The sequence below is a fragment of the Ranitomeya imitator genome, chromosome 5 (genome assembly GCF_032444005.1).
Source record: "Ranitomeya imitator isolate aRanImi1 chromosome 5, aRanImi1.pri, whole genome shotgun sequence".
Taxonomy (NCBI): domain Eukaryota; kingdom Metazoa; phylum Chordata; class Amphibia; order Anura; family Dendrobatidae; genus Ranitomeya; species Ranitomeya imitator.
This window is the reverse complement of record NC_091286.1, coordinates 16,798,690-16,822,532: the sequence shown is the minus strand read 5'-3', so window position 1 is coordinate 16,822,532 and position 23,843 is coordinate 16,798,690. Positions and strand designations below refer to the sequence as shown.

General features: G+C 43.4%; 1 protein-coding gene across 1 annotated transcript; it reads left to right on the top strand.

The window, feature by feature from the left end:
• The first annotated feature begins 10,431 nt into the window (after positions 1 to 10,431).
• On the top strand, positions 10,432 to 22,827 carry LOC138681091 (gastrula zinc finger protein XlCGF26.1-like). Its single transcript, XM_069768332.1, has 7 exons — positions 10,432 to 10,513; positions 15,863 to 15,973; positions 16,081 to 16,248; positions 16,332 to 16,455; positions 16,571 to 16,668; positions 18,144 to 18,195; positions 21,404 to 22,827. The coding sequence occupies exons 2-7, from the start codon at positions 15,866 to 15,868 to the stop codon at positions 22,243 to 22,245; spliced, it is 1,392 nt and encodes a 463-aa protein (XP_069624433.1). The 5' UTR covers positions 10,432 to 10,513; positions 15,863 to 15,865; the 3' UTR covers positions 22,246 to 22,827.
• The last annotated feature ends 1,016 nt before the right edge of the window (positions 22,828 to 23,843 follow it).

Here is a 23,843-nt window from a genome sequence, read left to right as displayed (position 1 = left end):
GCCTCTCTGGGCGCATAAAGGATGAGTTAGCTGGTCGGGACACCCCTACAGTGTTGGAGGAATTAATTTCTTTAGCTACCCGCATTGACCTTCGGTTCCAAGAACGCACCCGCGAGCGGAGATTTCTTCGTCCTTCTCCTGCCTCCCGTAAGCCACTCAGCCCACAGCCTAGAGCTTCCTCTCAGGCGTCCACACCGGAACCTATGCAAGTGGACCGTCTTAAGATGTCTGAACAACGTCGTAAAGAGAGACGCACTCAGGGGTTATGTTTTTACTGCGGGAGTGCTGCTCATTTATTGCGTTCTTGCCCTGAACGTCCGGAAAACTCCTCCGCCTAGGTCAGGTAAGAGAGGCCTCCCTAGGTGTGTGTGATCCCTCTCAACCCCTTACTTTGTCCGTGCTGTTGCATATTGCGGGCAAGGGCATTTCTCTGGATGCGTATGTGGATTCGGGCGCTGCAGGGAATTTTATCAGGTTGGAAGAGGTTTTGAAATTCTCCGTTCCAGTCAAAACCTTAGAGGCTCCTGTGATTCTTGCATCTGTGGATGGTAAACCTTTACAGGAGACCATTACTCAAGTGACACTTGAGGTGGAACTTCAGGTTGGGGCTCTGCACAAGGAGAGAATTGCATTTTATGTTTTAGCGGGTCTGTCTCATCCTATGCTCTTAGGTCTTCCTTGGTTACGGAACCACGAGCCCATTTTAGATTGGCGCAATGGTAATATCTTGCGCTGGGGTGAGCTTTGTCGGGAACGTTGTCTGCTGCCGGTGCGTCCTGTGGGATCTTCCTCTAATTCTCCTACCTCTTCTTTTTCTGCCTTACCCTCTGTCTACAGCGCTTTTTCTGATGTCTTCAACAAGAAGGAGGCTGAGGAGCTTCCGCCTCACCGTCTCTATGATTGTCCCATAGATCTCGTGCCTGGAACTAATCCGCCCAGGGGCAGAATCTATCCTCTCTCTCCTGCTGAGACTCAAGCTATGTCTGAGTACATTCAAGAAAATCTTGCTAAAGGATTCATCCGCAAGTCTTCTTCTCCGGCCGGAGCAGGGTTTTTTTTCGTTAAGAAGAAAGACGGTTCTCTCCGTCCCTGCATTGATTATCGAGGCCTAAACAACATCACGGTGAAGAACAAATATCCTCTGCCACTCATTCCGGAACTCTTCGACCGTCTTCGGGGTGCGCAAATTTTTACCAAACTAGATCTACGTGGCGCATACAATCTGGTTCGTATTCGAGCAGGTGATGAGTGGAAGACTGCTTTCAATACTCGTGACGGTCACTACGAATATTTAGTTATGCCGTTTGGTCTCTGCAACGCCCCCGCGGTTTTCCAGGAATTTGTAAACGATGTATTTCGGGATCTTCTCTACTCCTCAGTCGTAGTTTACCTTGACGACATTCTCATCTTTTCTCCGGATCTCTCCACTCACAGGCGAGATGTCCGTCGTGTTCTGCAAAGGCTAAGAGAGAATCATCTGTTCGCTAAGATTGAGAAGTGCGTCTTTGAACAATCTTCCCTTCCCTTCCTTGGATATATTGTCTCAAGGTCTGGCTTAGAGATGGATCCAGAGAAGGTTTCTGCTGTCCTGAATTGGCCCCATCCTCTTGGAACAAAAGCAATCCAACGTTTTCTTGGCTTTGCCAACTACTATAGACAATTTATTCCTCATTTTTCTTCTATGACCAAGCCAATCTCTGCTCTAGTTCACAAGGGAGTCAACTCCAGTCTTTGGACCCCTGAGGCTGAAGAGTCCTTTTTGTCTCTTAAACAAAGTTTCGCTACGGCCCCTGTGCTTCATCGTCCCGATGCCAATAGACCGTTTGTCCTTGAGGTCGACGCATCCTCTATTGGAGCTGGAGCTGTACTTCTGCAAAGATCCTCGTCCGGACGTTTGGTGACCTGTGGTTTTTTTTCTAAAACCTTTTCCGCTCCTGAGCGTAACTACTCTATAGGAGATAAAGAACTATTGGCCATCAAGCTAGCCTTGGAGGAATGGCGTTATCTCCTTGAAGGGTCCCTTCATCCATTCACCATTTACACAGACCACAAGAATCTGGCCTATATTCAGTCTGCTCAAAGACTAAATCCACGACAAGCCAGATGGTCTTTATTCTTCGGACGATTTGAATTTGAACTTCATTTCCGACCCGGAAATAAGAATGTCAAGGCAGATGCTCTTTCAAGATCCTTTCAGCCTCAAGACATTGAGGATTCTCCGGCTCACATCATTGATCCTGCGAAGATCGTCACTCTTGCTCCTCTAAGAGTGTTCTCAACTCCTCCTGGCAAGACTCTTGTGGCTAATCAAGACAAGGAGAGAGTTTTATGTTGGGGTCACTCCTCCAAAATTGCAGGACATGTAGGAGTCAAGAAGACACTTTCTCTGATCTCTCGGTACTACTGGTGGCCATCTCTCCGACAAGACGTCACCAAATTCATCGCTTCTTGTCCTTCTTGTGCAAAAAATAAAGTCCCTAGGCAACTTCCTTCCGGTCTCCTGCATCCTCTGCCTGTGCCTTCCGTTCCTTGGAGTCATATAGCTATGGACTTCATCACTGATCTACCTTGTTCCTCGAATTGCTCTGTCATCTTGGTTGTTGTAGATCGGTTCTCTAAGATGGCTCACTTCATCGCTTTACCTGGTCTGCCTTCCGCTCCTGAGTTGGCAAAGATCTTTTTACACCAAATCTTCCGTCTTCATGGTTTTCCACATCATATCGTCTCAGACCGTGGAGTACAATTTACCTCACGTTTTTGGAGAGCTCTCTGCAGTCTATTGAAGGTTAACTTGGACTTTTCTTCCGCCTATCATCCTCAGTCCAACGGACAAGTGGAGCGAATTAATCAAGTTCTGACTACATATCTGCGACATTTCTCCAATGCTCACCAAGATGACTGGGTCTCTCTTCTCCCCTGGGCCGAATTCTCATATAACAATCTTCCCAGCGAGTCTTCCTCCAAAACTCCTTTTTTTGTAGTCTATGGTCAACATCCGAACGTTACTCTTCCTGTTTCTCTTTCCTCGGGGGTACCGGCAGCGGATTTCTTGTCCCGGGAATTCTCTACAATTTGGAATGAGACCAAGGTGGCTCTTGAGAGAGCTAGCCTTAATATGAAAAAGTTTGCTGACAAGAGGCGTTTGGATGCTCCGCCATATTCTCCGGGTGATAAAGTTTGGCTTTCCTCTCGCTATATCAAGCTTAAAATTCCCTCTTGCAAACTGGGTCCCCGCTATATTGGTCCTTTTCCCATCTTGAGTCGCATTAATGATGTCTCTTATAAGTTGAAGCTGCCTGCCTCTTTGCGCATTCCCAACGCCTTCCATGTGTCTCTTCTCAAACCTGCAGTCTTTAATCGCTTTCACTCCGCTACCTCTCCCTCTCCTCAGCTCTGTACTTCTGATGGAGTCTTTAATGTTAAAGATATTCTTGCCAAAAAGGTAGTCAGGGGTAAAACCTACTTTTTGATTGATTGGGAGGGATTTGGTCCTGAGGAGAGGTCCTGGGAACCTCGAGAGAACATCAATGCTCCTCTCATCATGAAAAGATTCCTTTCTAGCCTTAAGAAGAGGGGGACTAAGGAGGGGGGTACTGTTACGATCGCTGCGCATACTTACCCGGCTTCTCACATCCCTCGGCGCACTCGCTCTCCTGTCCAGCGCCGCTCTGCTTCCTCCTTCGCCGGCTCTCGGCGTCCAGTCTCCCTGCACATGCGCAGTCGCGTCTCCTCCGCCGCTGAGCCCTCTGGGAGGTCGCGACCCGGTGGCTCCGCCCCAACATGGCGGCGCCCATCGGGTATTTCTTCCCGGCGTCTCCCTAGGTAAGACGCCTTTGCTTTGTAGGTGCACTGTCTGCCGTCAGTGTCCCTATGTCCTAGGCTCCCTTTCGCCATTCCTGTTTCCCTGCTCAGTCTTCGCTTTGTTTCAGTGTTTTGTCCAGCCAAGTTCCGTGTTCCTGCTGTGTTCCACCAAGTTCCGTGTTCCTGCCGTCTTCTGCCAAGTTCCGTGTTCCTGCTGTGTTCCACCAAGTTCCGTGTTCCTGCCGTCTTCTGCCAAGTTCCGTGTTCCTGCTGTGTTCCACCAAGTTCCGTGTTCCTGCTGTCTTCTGCCAAGTTCCGTGTTCCTGCTGTGTTCCACCAAGTTCCGTGTTCCTGCTGTCTTCCACCAAGTTCCGTGTTCCTGCCGTCTTCTGCCAAGTTCCATGTTCCCGCTGTATTCCACCAAGTTCCGTGTTTCTGCCGTCTCCTGCCAAGTTCCGTGTTCCTGCCGTCTCCTGCCAAGTCCTGTGGTCCAGCCTTGCCCGTCATCGCCTGTGTTCCTGTCTTTATCAGTTAAGTCCTGTTTTCCTATTATTCCCCGTCATTCTAATAGCTCTGTAGTCTCTATCTTGGGTCGTCCCTTTGGCTCTAGCTGTTGTGTCTCCATTCCCCCGAGGTCCTGCTCCTAACGCTCCCTGTATAGGGGGTGACTCCATCTGGTCCGTTCGACCCCGGGGGCTCTAGAGTCACGACCCAGAGGGTCCACTCTTAGATTTCAGTTCGAATCCCTACAACATGAAAGAGGAGATTCGGGTTCGAAGTGGTGTTGCTCAAAGGCTAAGGAAATACAAATACCACCGTAACCTTGCTTTTCTGAGGCCTGCACTTGCTCAGCAAAAGTGAGTATCCTTTGTGTTGTCTTACTATTATTTAAACTTTTAATTTTTTTACTAATGTTTTTCATTTATTTTTAACACGAAACCTAGTGTAGCACCGCAGAACCTGGATCGTACTCTGTTGGAGCGGCCCCTCATCGACCAGCCAAAGAACAAGCCCAGTCCCAATCATCCACCAGTAATGGAGCAACCAGGCAGGCTTCACAGGCTGGGGAACAGGAAGCCGGTCCTTCTGGTTTTCCGCTCTCCCAGCCCTCTGCCACTACTTTACTTGTGTCTGCTTGCCAGCGGCAGAGGGCCTGGGAGAGGTCAGTCATGCCCGAGTTTTTTCACTTAAGCTCGGTCTTCCAAGCTGGGATGAAGGCAGTTGTAGAAACACTGGTGGTGATACTCCGTTGTCCAGCATGGCTTCTCCTAAGGACTCAGCGGTACCTTCTTTAGAAGACACAGCGGTGACAGCGCGCAGCCGTACAAGCAGCAGCGGATGCTCCAAGCAGAGCAGATCCTCCACAAGGAGCGCTAGAGAAAAGAGATCCGATCGATCTACCTCTCAGCCTGTGCGTCCATCTCCTCTTCAGCCGGTACCTTGACCGAAAGCTTCACTGGGGTGAGTGTATTTCCCACCCTATTAAGCTGATTGTTTTTCCCTCTTTCTTCTATGCTCCCTAGGCAAAAAGAACTGAAAAATCTAAGCATAAACAATGTGCTTTATGCTCCCGGCCCCTCTTAGATAGTTACACAAAAAGGATGTGTCACACATGTATTGAGTCCACCTTACGTGAAGATTCCTCAGTAAGGTCAGAAGATATTAGATAAGTGATCAGAGAGGAATTACGAGCCTTAAGGGGTTCCGATAGTATTCCAGAAATTAAAACCAGGAAAAAATATGATTCACCAAAATCCAACCATTCCACTGATAATGAGGATAAGGATACGGATATATCCCAGGAATACCTTTCCTCAGAAGGTGAACAAGACACATGCTTTCCAACAGAAAGCATTGATAATCTCGTTAAATCTGTCCGAGACACCATGGGTATTAAAGATTCCAAAGACCCCAAAACCCCACAGGACATCATGTTCGCAGGCTTATCAGAGAAAAAAAGACCAACCTTTCCAGTAATTGCAGCAATCAAAAAAGCCAGGGGCAAAAAGGGTTGCTTCATCATCAAAAAGGCGCTATCCCTTTAATGACGAGGATGTGTCTACATGGACAAAAGCCCAAAAAGTAGATGCTGCAGTAGCATTCACATCCAGAAAATCTTTACTACCAGTAGAGGATTCTCGTTCCTTACAGGACCTGCTGGATCGTAAAGCTGACTCCCTTCTAAAGAGGTCATGGGAATCATGTACAGGGGCATTTAAACCGGCAATATCAGCTACATGTATGGCAAGGTCCATGTTAGTCTGGTTAAATGATCTAGAGGAAGGTTTAAAAGGCGGTCTCTCCAGAGATAAACTAATCCCTTCCATACCTTTGATTAGAGGTGCTACAGCCTTCCTGGCGGATTCCTCTGCTGACTCTATTTGGTTAGTAGCTAAATCAGCAGGCCTAACCAACGCAGCACGCTGAGCACTTTGGCTAAAGGGTTGGAAAGGAGATGCTCAGATAAAATCTAAACTCTGTGGCCTACCATGCCAGGGTGAGTACCTGTTTGGTACAAATCTAGATGAAATTCTCCCATAGCGGGCGAGAGGAAAAACGGATTCCCTAATAATTATTTTCCATCTTATAGGAGAGCATTCCAGAAACCTATATTTAATAAGAGCAAGGATTTTAGAAACCAGGACCGCTGGGCCAATAAAGATACCAATCAAAAAGGTGCATTTTTTGGAAAACGTCCATTTAAAATGGAAGACAAACCACGTTAGGACAGATTTACCAGTGGGTGGTAGATTGTCTTTTTTCTCCCAACAATAGGAATAGTAGCATCCAACTCATGGGCAACTAGCCTCGAAACTTCAGGCCTAAAATTAAAATTTGCCCAAGTCCCTCCGGACTCCTTCCTGTTGGCTTCTCTAAAATCTCAATGTCAACAGGAGTTTTTGGAGCAGGAAATAATAAATCTCCTATCCAAAGGGGTATTAGTAGAAGTCCCGTTTCATCAGAGGGGAAAGGGATTTTACTCCCTTTTATTTTTGGTTTCAAAACCAGATGGGTCAAATAGAACTATAATAAATCTTAAGAAATTGAATATCTTCTTAGAAAACCAAACCTTCAAGATGGAGTCTATCCGATCCACTGTAAAACTTCTGTTTCCCGGGTGCTTTATGGCAGTCCTCGACCTCAAAGATGCGTATTACCATCTACCAATTTATATCGAACATCAGCAGTATCTTCTTGTGGCGGTCATGATGAAAGGACAAGTATGTTATTTTCAATATACAGCAATGCCCTTTGGACTATCAATAGCTCCCAGGGTCTTTACCAAATGAATGTCAGAAGTGATGTCATCATTAAGGTTAAAAAATACCCTTGTAGTCCCATACTTAGACGACCTTCTAGTGGTGGGAATTTCCCATTCACAGTGTCAGCAATGCCTATTTGATACAATTTCATCTCTGCAGGAATTGGGATGGTTAATTAATTGGGAAAAATCCAGATTGTCTCCAACAACCCGCCAAACATTCCTGGGTCTTTTCTTAGACTCCGTGAGTCAGAGGTGTTTCCTTCCAAAATCTAAACAGCTAAATCTAAACAGCTAACAATAAGGAATAAAGAACAATCAGTAGTTAATAACCCTATAATTTCCCTCAGGGAAGGCATGTCCCTTCTTGGTTCCTTTACATCATGCATTCCGGCTGTCCCATGGGCAAAATTCCATACCAGACGGCTGCAGTATACCAAACTACAGGAAGGAGAGAGATTACAGGGTCATTTAGAAATGAGAGTCCTCAGTGGTTGATACCTTTTAATGGCTAACTGAAAAGATGGTAACAAATTGCAGCTTTCGAGACTACATACATCTCTTCATCAGGCAAAGACTAAAACAAATTCTGAAGAATCACATATTTATGCACAACATAGTATAGGGTCATTTAGGAAGTCATCTATCCCTACCGATAGAAGTAATCGAGTCCCTGACCTGGTGGCTAAAGCCAAATCATCTTGTAGGTGGGGTCCCTTGGGTGGTTAAACCCTCAAAAACAATTTTTACTGATGCCAGTCCTAGTGGTTGGGGAGCACATCTAGGAGATCAGATAGTTCAATGGCAATGGTCTATGAGTGAGTGAAACGATTCATCTAATGAAAGGGAACTAAAAGCCATCTATCATGGCATGTGTAAATTCCTTCCGCAGTTACAAGGAACACACACAAGAATATTGTCAGACAACATGACATCCGTCGCGTACATAAATCATCAAGGAGGAACGAGATCAGGAGCTCTCATGTCTATAGCAGACAACATCCTAACTATAGCTGAGAAGCATCTTCTATCCTTGTCAGCACTGCATGTCAGAGGAGTGGACAATTCAAAAGCAGATTTCCTCAGCCGTCACACCCTCCACCAAGGAGAGTGGGTACTCAACCGTCACATCTTTAGAATGATAACAGAGAGATGGGGCACACCCGAAATAGACCTTTTCGCAACAAGGAGCAACAGACAAGTCGAAAAATTCGCTTCACTGTTTCTGACAGACAACCCCAATATCCTCGATGCCCTCCAAGTTCCGTGGACATAGCGGCAAGCATATTCATTTCCTCCAATGATACTCCTTCCGACAGTAATCAGGAAGATAAGGGAGGACAGAGCAAACGTGATTCTCATAGCACCATTTTGGCCCTAGAGACCATGGTTCTCCTGGCTCAGAGCCATGTCAATCTCGGATCCGTGGATTCTCCCAGAGGATCAGGATCTCCTGTCCCAGGCCCTTCTATCACCCTCATGTGAAGGGCCTACGGTTGACAGCCTGGAATTTGAGAGGCAGCTAGTAAAGCTAAGAGGCTTTTCAGAAAAATTAATTGATACCCTTCTACTGAGAAGGAAAAAGAGCACAACAACTATATATGTAAGGGTATGGAGGAAATTTCTTAGTTTTTTTTCCCAGCAGCTCTGTCAAAAGAAATTCCCATTTCCGTTATCTTAGAGTTTCTCCAAAGAGGGCGTGATTTAGGCCTATCAGTTTATACTTTGAAAGTACAAGTATCTGTGCTGGGGGGCCTTATATAGTCACAATATTGCAGGAGACAGGTGGATAGCCCGATTCATTTCAGCATGTCAAAGGTCAGAACCAGTCCAAATACAGGGCATTTAGTTAATAAGTTTTTTTGCAAAAAAAGTATGTTAAGCTGCTCCACCAATCGCCAAGGTATACCTTAACATACTTTTTTTTGCAAAAAAAACGTATTAACTAAATACCCTGTATTTTTTCATTTTTTGACTAGCACTTGCTTATTTACTGTGACTTTTTTGCAACAGAGTATTTTTTTACCTCTCTGTGCGCTTTTGTGTTTTCAAGTTCTTTGGTGGTGTGAACAGGTTCCTACAGACTTGTTCGCTATGCAGGTGGCCCATGTGTTTTTGGTTTAAGAATATTGGATTACCTACTAAATCTAGTGGGCGGTTCCTCTCATTCTCTGTAACGCAACTGTGGGAGCGAGGGGGACCGCCCCTTTTATCTCTCCATAGGGTTTCCTGTTTCTAGGGGCGGATCCCCTCTCTCAAGTGGGTGCTGTCATGGCTCCATAAAAGAGTATTACCAGTAAGTAATCAGGTTTTTTCTGCCTAATGGTTTAGAATTCTGTGACACACGCGTGGTGTCAATATGATTACTGCATCCTTAGATTAATTTATTTAGGGGTGTAGTTTGTAAAATGGGGTCACTTGTGGGGGTTTCCACTGTTTAGGCACATTAGAGGCTCGCCAACGGCGATATGGCGTCCGCTAATTATTCCAGACAATTTTGGGTTCAAAAAGTCAAGCGGTGCTCCTTCCCTTCCAAACCCTGCCGTACAACCAAACAATAGTTTTCAACCACATATGGGGTACTGGCATGCTCAGGAGAAATTGCACAACAAATTTTGGGGTCCATTTTCTCCTGTTACCCTTGTGAAAGTAAAAAAAATTGGGGCAAAATTAAAATGTTTGTGATGAAAAGTAAAACGTTCATTTTTTCCTTCCACATTGCTTCAGTTCCTGAGGAGCACATTGAGGGATACAGTTTTTAGAATGTGTCACTTTTGGGTATTTTCTGTCATACAGACCCCTCAAAGTCACTTCACTTGTGAGGTGGTCCCTAAAAAAATGATTTTGTTGGAAAAAAGAGAAATCGCTGGTCAACTTTTAACCCTTCTAACGTCGTAACAAAAAAAAATGATGTTTCCAAAATTTTGCTGATGTAAAGTAGACATGTGAGAAATGTTATTTATTACCTTTTGTGTGATAGAACGCTCTGATTTAAGCGCATAAGAACTAAAAGTTTAAAAATTTCAAAAATGTTCCAAATTTTCACCAAATTTCCATTTTTTTTCACAAATCAAAGTCATATCGAAGAAATTTTACAATATGTACATGAGAAAATTTTCTCAGAATCAGTGAAGCTTTCAAAAAACAAAATGAGGCTCTGTCATTAAGCTACAAAGAGACTTGATCCTTAGAGGGTTAAGGGATTGAAGGGCTTCTGAGTGTTTTTAGTTGCGTCCCAGTGACTACAGGACCTTTGGTGATGTCATGGTCATGTGACCAGTGAAATGAGGGGAGGAGTAAGGCAGCGGCACTTCCTGTCATGTGACTTCATTAAAGGTCCTAAACTCGCTAACATTTACTCCAATGTTGTGTAACTGATCACATGACTGTGACATCACCTCAGGTCCTGTCCGTAGCAGGAGGAAACATCTGTTTAAGTGATCGGTCCAGGTACGTGACACTTGTAGTCAGGGCTCTTTCTTTGTTTATTACAGTGCAGTTGTTATATACGTGATATAGTGTCGTGATCTATATATATTATAGTATGTTATATACCCTCCTCAACATTGAAATTACAACACCAAGAAGGAAATGTTATGGATTGATGGAAATCGCAGGATGGAGATGATACTGATTCGCAAATAATGAAAACATTGACTCAACATTTTCCAAACATCTCGATTTATTCAGTCTGGAGTCTGAGCCACGTGCAGAAATCCCTGGCACGTCGAGCCGTGGCTGCTATCACTGAGGTTATTAACCCCTTCAAGACCTTGCCCTTTTCCATTTTTGCGTTCTCGTTTTTCGCTCCCGTCCATCCCAGAGCCATAACTTTTTTATTTTTCCGTCAATATGGCCATGTGAGGGCTTGTTTTTTGCCGGACGAGTTGTACTTTTGAACGACATCATTGGTTTTACCATGTCGTGTACTAGAAAACAGGAAAAAAATAATTCCAAGTGCGGTGAAATTGCAAAAAAAAAGTGCAATCCCACACTTGTTTTTTGTTTGGCTTTTTTTGCTCGGTTCACTAAATGCTAAAACTGCCCTGCCATTTTCATTCTCCAGAACATTACGAGTTCATAGACACCAAATGTGTAGGTTTCGTTTTATCTAAGTGGTAAAAAAAATTCCAAACTTTGCTAAAAAATAAATAAAATTGCGCAATTCTCCAATACCCATAGCGTCTCCATTTTTTATGATCTGGGATTGGGTGAGGGCTTATTTTTTGCTTGCCGAGCTGACGTTTTTAATGATACCGTTTTGGTGCAGATATGTTCTTTTGATCGCCCGTTATTGCATTTTAATGCAATGTCGCGGCGACCAAAAAAACGTAATTCTGGCATTTTGAATTTTTCTCGCTACGCTGTTTAGCGATCAGCTTAATCCTTTTTTTTATTGATAGGTGGGGCGATTCTGAATGTGACGATACCAAATATGTGTAGGTTTGATTTTTTTTTTTTATTTTGAATGGGGCGAAAGGGGGGTGATTTAAACTTTTATATTTTTTTATTTTTTTCATATTTTTTTAAACTTTATTTTTTTAACTTTTGCCATGCTTCAATAGTCTCCATGGGAGGCTGGAAGCTGGCACAACTGGATTGGCTCAGCTACATGGGAGCGATGCATAGATCAATCCTATGTAGCTGAATTGCAGGCTTGCTGTGAGCGCCGACCACAGGGTGGCATAGCAACCATAGAGGTCTCAAGGAGACTTCTGGTTGCTATGCCAACGCATCGCTGACCCCTGATCATGTGACGGGGGTCGGCGATGCGCTCATTTCCGGCCCAATGGCCGGTTAAATGCCACTGTCATGGTTTGACAGCGGCATTTAACTAGCTAAAAGTGGCGGATGGATCACGATTCCACCCGTCGCTATTGCGGGAACATGTCAGCTGTTCAAAACAGCTGACATGTCCCAGCTTTGATGCGGGCTCAGAGCCGCAGCCCGCATCAAAGCGGGGATACCGACCTCTGCAGTAATAGTACGGCTGAGGTCGGGAAGGGGTTAATGGACTACTTTGTTAGCTGTGTCCGCTACGTGGCATGTGGAAGAAGGTGCTCTGGTTAGATGAGATGAAAGGAGAACTTTTTGGGCTAAATGCAAAACGCTATGTGTGGAGAAAAAGTAACACTGCACATAACCCTGAAAACACCATCCCCACCGTCGCACATGGTGGCAGCATCATGCTTTTCTTCCGCTGGGACAGGGAAGCTGATCAGAGGTGATGATAAAATGCAGTAGAATTGAGACTGGGGTGGAGGTTCACCTTCCAGCAGGACAACAACCCAAAGCATCCTGCCAGAGCTACAATGTATGGTTTAGAGCTCATACTCACTTGCGTGAAACTCGGATGAGTCTAGCACAGCAATACCCGGCACTGCACCTAGTACAGAAGAGCGGAGCATGCAGCTGCATGTATTCCTATGTGGCTGCACGCTCCGATCTGAGTGCCAGCAGCAGCGACGGGTATTGCAGTGCGAGACTCATCCGAGTCTCGCACAAATGAGTATGAGCCCTTTGATTAGAGCATATTCAAGTGTGTGAACGGCCCAGTCACAGGCCACACCCAAATCCCAGAGAATCTGTGACAGGACGTGAAAATTGCTGATGTCAGACGTCTCCATTCCAATCTTACTAAGTACGAGTGTGCAAAGAAGAAGGGGAAAATGTCACCTCCAGATGTGCAAAGCTGGGAGAGACAGACCCCAAAAGGTGGTCTTATAAAGTCTTGATTTAATGGGGCTGAATACAAATGCACCTCACAATTTTCAGATTTATATTTTTAAAATATTTAGAAAACCCTGTATCTTTTCCTTTACACTTCACAAATACTCGCAACTTTGTGTTGGTAGCACAGAAAATCCCAATAAAATACATTTAAGAGTTGTGGTGTAATGTGAAAGCGTGGAAAAGTCACAGGGTATGAATACTTTTTCTAGGTACTGTGTATATATACACTGCTCCAAAAAATTAAGGGAACACTAAAATCCCACATCCTAGATGTCACTGAATTAAATATTCCAGTTATAAATCTTTATACATTACATAGTAGAATGCGTTGAGAACATTAAAACCTAAAAATGATCAACGTAAATCACAATATCGCACAGAGTTCTGAAGTTGGAATGATGCTCAAAATCAAAGTGGAAAATGAAGTTGCAGGCTGATCCAACTTCAGCGGAAATACCTCAAGACAAGGAAATGATGCTCAGTAGTGTGTGTGGCCTCCACGTGCCTGTATAATCTCCCTACAATGCCTGGGTATGCTCCAGATGGGCTCCTGAGTGATACATAGTAACATAGTAACATAGTTAGTAAGGCCGAAAAAAGACATTTGTCCATCCAGTTCAGCCTATATTCCATCATAATAAATACCCAGATCTACGTCCTTCTACAGAACCTAATAATTGTATGATACAATATTGTTCTGCTCCAGGAAGACATCCAGGCCTCTCTTGAACCCCTCGACTGAGTTCGCCATCACCACCTCCTCAGGCAAGCAATTCCAGATTCTCACTGCCCTAACAGTAAAGAATCCTCTTCTATGTTGGTGGAAAAACCTTCTCTCCTCCAGACGCAAAGAATGCCCCCTTGTGCCCGTCACCTTCCTTGGTATAAACAGATCCTCAGCGAGATATTTGTATTGTCCCCTTATATACTTATACATGGTTATTAGATCGCCCCTCAGTCGTCTTTTTTCTAGACTAAATAATCCTAATTTCGCTAATCTATCTGGGTATTGTAGTTCTCCCATCCCCTTTATTAATTTTGTTGCCCTCCTTTGTACTCTCTCTAGTTCCATTATATCCTTCCTGAGCACCGGTGCCCAAAACTGGACACAGTACTCCATGTGCGGTCTAACTAGGGATTTGTACAGAGGCAGTATAATGCTCTCATCATGTGTATCCAGACCTCTTTTAATGCACCCCATGATCCTGTTTGCCTTGGCAGCTGCTGCCTGGCACTGGCTGCTCCAGGTAAGTTTATCATTAACTAGGATCCCCAAGTCCTTCTCCCTGTCAGATTTACCCAGTGGTTTCCCGTTCAGTGTGTAATGGTGATATTGATTCCCTCTTCCCATGTGTATAACCTTACATTTATCATTGTTAAACCTCATCTGCCACCTTTCAGCCCAAGTTTCCAACTTATCCAGATCCATCTGTAGCAGAATACTATCTTCTCTTGTATTAACTGCTTTACATAGTTTTGTATCATCTGCAAATATCGATATTTTACTGTGTAAACCTTCTACCAGATCATTAATGAATATGTTGAAGAGAACAGGTCCCAATACTGACCCCTGCGGTACCCCACTGGTCACAGCGACCCAGTTAGAGACTATACCATTTATAACCACCCTCTGCTTTCTATCACTAAGCCAGTTACTAACCCATTTACACACATTTTCCCTCAGACCAAGCATTCTCATTTTGTGTACCAACCTCTTGTGCGGCACGGTATCAAACGCTTTGGAAAAATCGAGATATACCACGTCCAATGACTCACCGTGGTCCAGTCTATAGCTTACCTCTTCATTAAAACTGATTAGATTGGTTTGACAGGAGCGATTTCTCATAAACCCATGCTGATATGGAGTTAAACAGTTATTCTCATTGAGATAATCCAGAATAACATCCCTCAGAAACCCTTCAAATATTTTACCAACAATAGAGGTTAGACTTACTGGCCTATAATTTCCAGGTTCACTTTTAGAGCCCTTTTTGAATATTGGCACCACATTTGCTATGCGCCAGTCCTGCGGAACAGACCCTGTCGCTATAGAGTCACTAAAAATAAGAAATAATGGTTTATCTATTACATTACTTAGTTCTCTTAGTACTCGTGGGTGTATGCCATCCGGACCCGGAGATTTATCTATTTTAATCTTATTTAGCCGGTTTCGCACCTCTTCTTGGGTCTCCTCCCAGACCTGGACTAAAGCACTAAAGCATCCGCAAACTCCTGGACAGTCTGTGGTGCAACGTGATGTTGGTGGATGGTGCGAGACATGATGTCCCAGATGTGTTCAATTGGATTCAGATCTGGGGAATGGGTGGGCCAGTCCATAGCTTCAATGCCTTTATCTTGCAGGAACTGTTGACACAGTCTAGCCACATGAGGTCTGGCCTTGTCCTGCATTAGGAGGAACCCAGGGCCAACCGCACCAGCATATGGTCTCATAGGTGGTCTGAGGATCTCATCTCGGTGCCTAATGGCGGTCAGGCTACCTCTGGCGAGCACATGGAGGGCTGTGCGACCCTCCAAAGAAATGCCACCCCACACCATTACTGACCCAGTCATGCTGAAGGATGTTGCAGGCAGCAGATCACTCTCCATGGCGTCTCCAGACTCTGTCACGTCTGTCACATGTGCTCAGTGTGAACCTGCTTTCATCTGTGAAGAGCACAGGGTGCCAGTGGTGAATTTGCCAATCCTGGTGTTCTGTTTCAAATGCCAAGCGTCCTGCATGGTGTTGGGCTGTGAGCACAACCCCAATTTTGCCATATGGGGCCCCTCTGGGACTTGGCACACAAGGCTCTGTGCTTGTAGGGGGCAGGAATGATGTTCATAACCCTAAAGACTAAAGAAGCCAAATGTGGAGAGAGGTACATGTTTGACTTTTTTTTCTGCTCTTGGGTCTGATTTCATATTGAGGGCGCTATTATAATGTTTTGTATGAGAGCAAACCTTTCTCGTTCCAAACTTATATGTAAATTTACATTCAGATTTGATTTTCCTCGGATTCCTCCTTGCTTCCCCACGTTCCTTATGTTCGGGAATTCTTCTTCTTAATAGTTGATGGTCCTTTCCATCAGTGACCCCCCGAGGATGGAGCAGGACAGAGACCACATGGCGGCTCGGATATTAGACCTCACCCTGGAGATAATCTACTGGATCACTGGAGAGGTGAGATCTTCACATCACTCTGATCTCCAGGAATAAAGCAGGGAAATGACGGGAAAGGTGAAGGATTCTTGGCCTCTGTGTAGTGATCGGCGTCTCCCCATACACAGGATCACACAGTAGTGAAGACGTCGTCTGGGGAGTGTGTGACCCCCCGTGTGTCAGGAGGGCGGAGCCTGACCCCGAGTGACATCACCGAGCCTCCACCTCATTCACTGATACATGAGCAGAAGATCCTAGAACTGACCAATAGGATCACTGAGCTGCTGAGCGGAGAGGTGAGCGCTGCCGGGAATGCTGGGACATTATACAATAATGCCGGGGGAGGGGTCTGCTAATGGCGGGTCATTGTGTGTGTCAGGTTCCTATAAGGTGTCAGGACGTCACCGTCTATTTCTCCATGGAGGAGTGGGAGTATATAGAAGGACACAAGGATCTGTATAAGGACGCCATGATGGAGGATCACCGGTCCATCACATCTCCGGGTAAGAGGAGACCTTCCTGGGTTGTAGAGAACAGGTCTGAGAGTCGTCTAGATTCCCCATCATCTGCTCATCACATATAGACAATGTATTCAGTCACTGCGGTTATTTCCTATAGATGGATCCAGTCCGAGAAATCCCCCGGAGAGAAGTCCCAGTCCTCTATATTCCCAGGATCGGCCAGAGAAGGAGGAAGATGTCCCCCGGCATCATCAGGTAGATGAGAGACCTACAAATCCTCTATAGCTGAAGGGGTTGTCCTGGCATGTAATTGTGATGACCTATACTCTCGATATCAGATAAGGAGGAGGTCTGGCACCTGGGGCCCCCAGTGATGAGCTTTTATTAGTTCTTGCATACATCAGCTCTTATTTGCTTAAATGTAAATATTCAACCAGTTTGAGTTCTGCAGAAATTGGAAGCCACATTATCCCCTTATCTAGTTCACGACCAAACACTCTTTTTGTGTGTGCATGCAGAATTAAGAGCTTTAACATTTTTTCTCATTCAGATATTCAAATAATTTTTGCATCTTTTTTTCATCACATGAGAGGTCTAATTATTATGTTATTTACATTATTTTTCTTTTTGCTGATATTGCTGTTGGGGGAGATATAACGAGAAAGGAGTGAATGAGGTTTTTTTTTGTTTTTTTCATGACCAAAAAGGAAAACTAAGATAGATTTTAAAATGTGTTCCGTTTCCACAGCAAACATTTTTACATACCGTATAGTTTGTTGTTTTGTTTTTTTAAATAGACTAGAAACAGCAACTCAGATATAGGAGGAATCTTTCTATTTTTTTGCTAATTTTCTTTTTTCTTTTTGCTTTTTTTTAGTCATTTATTTTTCATTTATTTCACATGTTAAGCACCCATATGGTCATAAAAGACTTTTGGAGGCATTACAGCATTTAAGTATATTTTATGTGTATCTTATTTCCCCTGTAACTAGAGCTTAACATACAAGCCCCAGTTACAGGCTCCTGTCTCCATAGCAGAGCTGATTGCTGTGTCTGGAGGAGGAGGACGTCGCTTCCACTTATACTGTATGCGCAGCGCTCATTCAACAATTTGTGTACAACAGTCAGTAGAGCAGATATGGTAATAAACTGAAAAGTTTACTGCTGGGCAAAGGGGGTGCATAGAAATCGAGGGACCCCCTAGCAAAGGTCGAAATTAGACACAGTGGGAATCTCCATAGAAAAGGCTCTGCCTTTTCTATGGAGATTCCCACTGTCTAATTTCGACCTTTGCTAGGGGGTCCCTCGATTTCTATGCACCCCCTTTGCCCAGCAGTAAACTTTTCAGCACTTTGTGCCACAGTACCTTTTATGTGGGATTGAAATTGTTGGGCTAGCATATCTTGTGAAGAGATTCCTGGGGGGAGAACAGGAGGCATGCTGGAAGATGGAAGGTTCAGTCTCCAGTGGTGATGAAAGGCTTCTTTACTGGAGCTTGGAGCTGAATAACGTAAGGACTGGTGTTACTGGGCCACAGCGTCCAGTTCACGATAGACTGAGATTATTTTACCTAGAGAAATAACCAGAAAATATCTGTCTGTGTAACATACGAAGTTAAATGTTAATGTCTGATGTGACAACAATGTGGTATTTGATCTTCAGCGGGATATTCGATAAAAGACAATTCCTTTTTTTTTTCTTCTCGTTCCTTTATTGTGGGATTCTTGCAGGAAAGCTCTGGTGGAACGACGAGTGGACTCGAAACCCCCACGTCAAGGACCGGTAAGAGCCGCTCGTAAATCGTCTTTGACTGTAAGTTTCTTTATTAATGTGATCGAGTCCTCATCGTTAACAATTCGTTTAGTGCCATCGTATTCCCCGGCACTGGCAACATTTTATACAGTATGGACAGATACAGAAACAGTCAGTACAAATGTCGATTGACAGTGAAGGCCCCATGATAGGACACCATGACTGGTCACCACACCAGGTCCTCCCAGGATCCCAGCGTCCTGTTATAAGGTCTTTTTCTACAACATTCTAAATTAGAGAATTTAAACAGAGGCAGGAATAGAGCGTTATCGACAGCAAGCTGCTGGTTTAACCCTTTAAGTGTTGGAATTTTTCTCTCTTCTTCTTCTTCCAAGAGCCATACCTTCATTTTTTTTTATATATATATATTTCATTGTGCGTAACCATATGAGGTCTTGTTTTCTTTTGTCGGACGATTTGTACTTTTGAACAGCCCCATCCATTTACTTGAAAAAAATTAAACATTCTAAGTGTGGTGAAATTGAGAAGGAAAACCCCCATAATTCCGCAATTGGTATTTGGGTTTTGTTTTCATGGCGTCCATTGTGCAGTAAAATGACCTAGTGATGACCTAGTAATATGTTTCTACAGGTCAGTACAATCACAGTGATTACAAACTCGCAATTTTTTTTATTTATTTAAGTCATGAAAAAAATGTGTAAATTGGTAAAAAAAAAAAAAAAAAGAAAATTTGCCATTTTTTAGAATTTATAATGTTTTTAATTTTTGATCAATGAAGCTGTATGAGGGCGTTTTTGGCACAGTGAGATAATGTTTTCATTGATTCCATTTCTGGGACAGACGGGACATTTCAATTGCTTCTTATTGCACTTTTTTGCACAGTTGTGCTGACCTAAAATCCCTGGCACGTCGGATTACGATTTTTTTTTTTATGTCATTTGCCATGGCAATACCAAATATGTGTATTTTTGTTATATTTTTTAATATCTTTATTTTAAATAGAAGAAAAAGTGGGCAATTTGAAATTCAATCTTTTCTTTTTAAATTGTATAAAACATTTTTTTTTGTATTTGTTGGTCCCCTTAGGGGACCTGAACCTGTGATCATCTAATAGCCTATACTATATACTGCAGTACAGCTGTATTGCAGTATATAGTAAACATCACGGTTTCCTACGAACACCAGCCACAGGCTAGACTTCATTGGCTTTCTGTAATGAAAGGCATGGGGGTCTTTATCAGACTGCCGCTTGTGATGACAACCCATCAGCACCCCACAATCGATGCACGGGGGAGCCAATGAGAACTTGGAATGGTGCGCCCATGTGCCGTTCGCTGTAAATTCCGCTGTAAGAGATTGAAAATGGCATTTAACAGGTTAACAACGACAAAGCTTTTAGAGACAGATGATGTCTGAATAACAAAGCCATCATCTGCTGGGAATGGGGTGGGCTCAACTCTTGAGCCTGCTCCATACACCCATTATCAAGAGACCCTGTAAATATACAACATTCTTTGTTAACCTTCGTCCGGCTGAGTAGGTACAACTGTAACTATTCCGTTTTAAAATTGCAATAACTTATTTTTTTTCGAAAAGCCGTAGAGGGCTGAAATTTCGTGACATCTCTGCAGTTTTGAAGATGAATGAAACTTGGCACTCAATTTTTGAGAAGAAAAGCGTCTTAGTTTATTGATGCATCCAGACAAACAAAACCGCTAAACGTTTTTGGTCCACACCGGACCTTCGTCAGAGCGTTTCTTAGACATTGACTGGATGAGGAAGCTAATAAGCCTGAATGAGCGTCAGCCAGAGCACGGGATATAGGAGCTGCAGTCTGCTGCATGATCACAAAGGAAGGTGAAGCGCCAGAGGAGAGGCACAAAGCCTGGAGGGAGTAACGGCGCTGGATCCTGAGCGCTAGTAGTGCAGAGCAGAGGAGAGCGTGTTTCCTTACCGTATCTCTGCAGTTTTGGTCCAGAATATATTGGCCAAATTTCAATAAAATATATATGAAGGTACAATTGTACCTCTGCAGCCTGTTAACGTTGTAAAATTATGCAGCCTGACGAAGGTTAAGGGGTTAATTGTGTGAACTGTAGTTATATAATGGATGTGAAGATGCAAAACTAAATGGATTCACACACAGTTTCTAAATTAAGTAATTCAGTTCACTAAAATAGTAATGAAAAAATACATGCAAAAGAATAAAAAAAAAAACATACAAAATAGCAAAAGAAGTACAATATACCAAAATATATTATCAACAATTAGAAGGATGTAACGTGGCGAGGGGCGATAGCCATGGGCAAGGTACTCGTGTTTCATGCCCAGTCACGCTACATGAAAATGAGGGTCCTGGCTGTGTGAGTGTGCTTCTATTAGCTGAGCGATGCGCCTCTGCAGACTGCATGGTGCCTCTGTGCCGGGCAGGCCAGGACCAGATGTTACGAAGACAAAAATAAACTTCTTTTTACTGAACATGAGCTTGATAAGAGCTATGTACATCACATAACAGTCACACTTCTTCATAAATGTTTCTCTGGATGGAATCCACCTGAAAAGGATGTTTTGTGCGTGTGCCCTTTTGCATTTCACACCTATATCCTGAAAGCTGCATGAAACCATTTCATTGTGGGTATAAAAACTAAGGAAGAATGGGATACGGCACCGACTAGTAAAGATGTTAATTGTTAATTAACCATGTCACTCTTATTACGCCCAGTCTAAAAAAATCGAACCTCCTAAATATGTTCGTTTTCCTCTCTGTCGATGATGAATGTTATCTGAACATGCTCGTGTGCTAACCGAGTGACTTTTGCTTACTCAAATAATATGTTCAAATCCCCGCGGCTGTTCGACAGCGACAACACATGTGGGGAATGCCGAACAAACAGGTAATCCCTGCTTGTCTTGCGGCTGTTTAACAGCCGCGGGGACTTGAACATATTTTTCGAGCACACTGAAGACACCCGGTTAGCACCCGTGCGTGCTCAAATAACACCTTATCCAAGTACATTCACTCATCACTAAACTACTTGTACTTGGGAAGTGTTGAATTCGACTCGTAGACATTAATATAGGAGAGTGCTCTTTACACGCGACCTTATTATTGTAATTTTTTAAATATTGTTGTCTTTTCCATTATGACATAATATATTGTGTAGTCCAGATAGAAACAGCTACCACTAAGTTATATTTGAGATTTTTTTTTTTCCAGGTGAAGTCGAGATGAGATCCGCCAATGGACTCCACCATTTTTCTCCCTATTATGAAGTAGAAAACAATAGCTCCAGAAGTGATAATTCTGGAATTCCTAAAGAATCCATTTTCGGTCACAGCAGAGAACGGTCTACCGATACTGCTGATCGCAGTTCACTTTACTTTTACGAAAGGCCATTTTCATGTTTAGAATGTGGGAAATACTTTAGTCGCAAATCAAATCTCATGGAACACCTGAGTGTTCACACAGAGGAGAAGCCATTTTTTTGTTCACATTGTGCAAAATGTTTTAGTCAGAAATCAAAGCTGAAGAAACATGAAAAAAGTCACACACAAGAGAAACCGTTTTCATGCTCAGAATGTGGGAAACATTTTAGCCTTCAATCGGCCCTATTTGTACATCAGAGAATTCACACAGGGGATAAACCATTTTCATGTACTGAATGTGGAAAGTGTTTCAGTCGGAAGCCACATCTTAAGGAACATCTAAGAATTCACACGGGGGAGAAGCCACATTCATGTCCTGAATGTGGGAAATGTTTTAGTCACAAACCACATCTTGTGGGACATCTTAGAGTTCACACAGGGGAGAAGCCATATTTATGTTCAGAATGTGGGAAATGTTTTAGCTACAGATCGGGCCTGGTATATCATCTGAGTACTCACACAGGCGAAAAGCCATTTTCATGTACACAATGTGAAAAATGTTTTGTCTACAAATCAGATCTTGTTAAACATGTGATAACTCACACGGGGGAGAAGCAATATTCATGTTCACAATGTGAAAAGCGGTTTAGCCAGAAACGAACTTTTATTAAACATCAGAAAACTCATGAATAAAAGAAGACATTTTAATGTTTAGGTTGTAGGAAATGTTCCAGGCTCCTCACGAAAGTAAAATAAACATGTGGCCTGAAGTTATTGTGTTGAAAAAGTCTCCTGGGACACTTTAGAGATGTGGACATACCACTGGTTCCACGACCAAATCCATGTAATGTCAGTGTGCCTGGAATAAAGATTATAGGGGCTCGCCTACTGTACATTTTGCTACCCCACGTCATAAAAATTGGTGATGTGTTCAATATTTATTTAATCTTCTGTATCCTGGATTCTGAATGGAGAGTGATGACAATTTGTCTCTTCCGAACGCCCCATAGGTGTTGGTTTGGGGTCAGATCATTGTTCTCTCTACCACTGAATTGCTGTCACCCTGTTCACATCTGAAAGTTCATGATCCCATCAGTGTCTTATACCCTCCGACACCAGCAGCTCATGTTCCAACACTTGAGGACACGGCTACCGGCAGGTCTCACTGTGGGCATCATGTATTTAGAAAAATTAATTTAGAAAATTCCATGGCGTCTACCGTAAAACAGGAAAAATATATGTTTGAAACGTGTTAGCCAACAAATAGAAAAATAATAAACATTTGACAGTCCTTAGTGGCTGATCTCTTTTAATGTCTAACTAAAAAATAGTTACAAACACCATCATTCAGTTTTTTTAAAAGTTCGACTCAAATTTTTATATTTTTCTACATTGAAACAGAGAAGGGAGACTCCGCAGGGACAGATCCTGGCAAGCCAATGGAAAATGAAGAAGAGGGGGATTTTGAAGGGACAATACAGACTATTCTGATTCTATTCTGATTCTTGTGGACTCCACAGGGTCACTAGTGATGGGTCGTTGTTAAATAGTAATTATTCATTTTTACTCTCAGCTCTGTACGGAGTATATTTGCTGACATGACATTTAGTTACATAGTTACATAGTTATTAAGGTTGAAGGAAGACTATATGTCCATCTAGTTCAACCCATAGCCTAACCTAACATGCCCTAACATGCCCTAACAGGTTATTCTTGCACACTTAGCATGGGTGGATATCGTCACACAACTTCTGTTATGTGAGCCATATACAGTGGGGCAAAAAAGTATTTAGTCAGTCAGCAATAGTGCAAGTTCCACCACTTAAAAAGATGAGAGGCGTCTGTAATTTACATCATAGGTAGACCTCAGCTATGGGAGACAAACTGAGAACAAAAAATCCAGAAAATCACATTGTCTTTTTTTTAACATTTTATTTGCATATTATGGTGGAAAATAAATTTGGTCAGAAACAAAATGTCATCTCAATACTTTGTAATATATCCTTTGTTGGCAATGACAGAGGTCAAACGTTTTCTGTAAGTCTTCACAAGGTTGCCACTGTTGTGATTTCTGTGGTCGAGCTCCCTCCTGTGGTCACAAGTGGTACTTCGGCTGATTCTGTCTATGGGCTTCCGTTGGTGGATGTGAGTGGTACTGCGGCTTCTGAGTTTCCTTCCTCAGGTGATGAGGTTAAGTCGTTAGGTGCTGCTCTATTTAACTCCACCTAGTGCTTTGATCCTGGCCTCCAGTCAATGTTCTAGTATTGGCCTTGCTTCATCCTGGATCGTTC

Coding starts and splice junctions, on each gene's coding strand:
- LOC138681091 (XM_069768332.1), top strand. CDS start 15,866: ATGGTCCTTTCCATCAGTGACCCCCCGAGGATGGAGCAGGACAGAGAC. Junction 15,974..16,080: donor TCTACTGGATCACTGGAGAG/GTGAGATCTTCA, acceptor CCCCATACACAG/GATCACACAGTAGTGAAGAC. Junction 16,669..18,143: donor ATGTCCCCCGGCATCATCAG/GTAGATGAGAGA, acceptor GGATTCTTGCAG/GAAAGCTCTGGTGGAACGAC.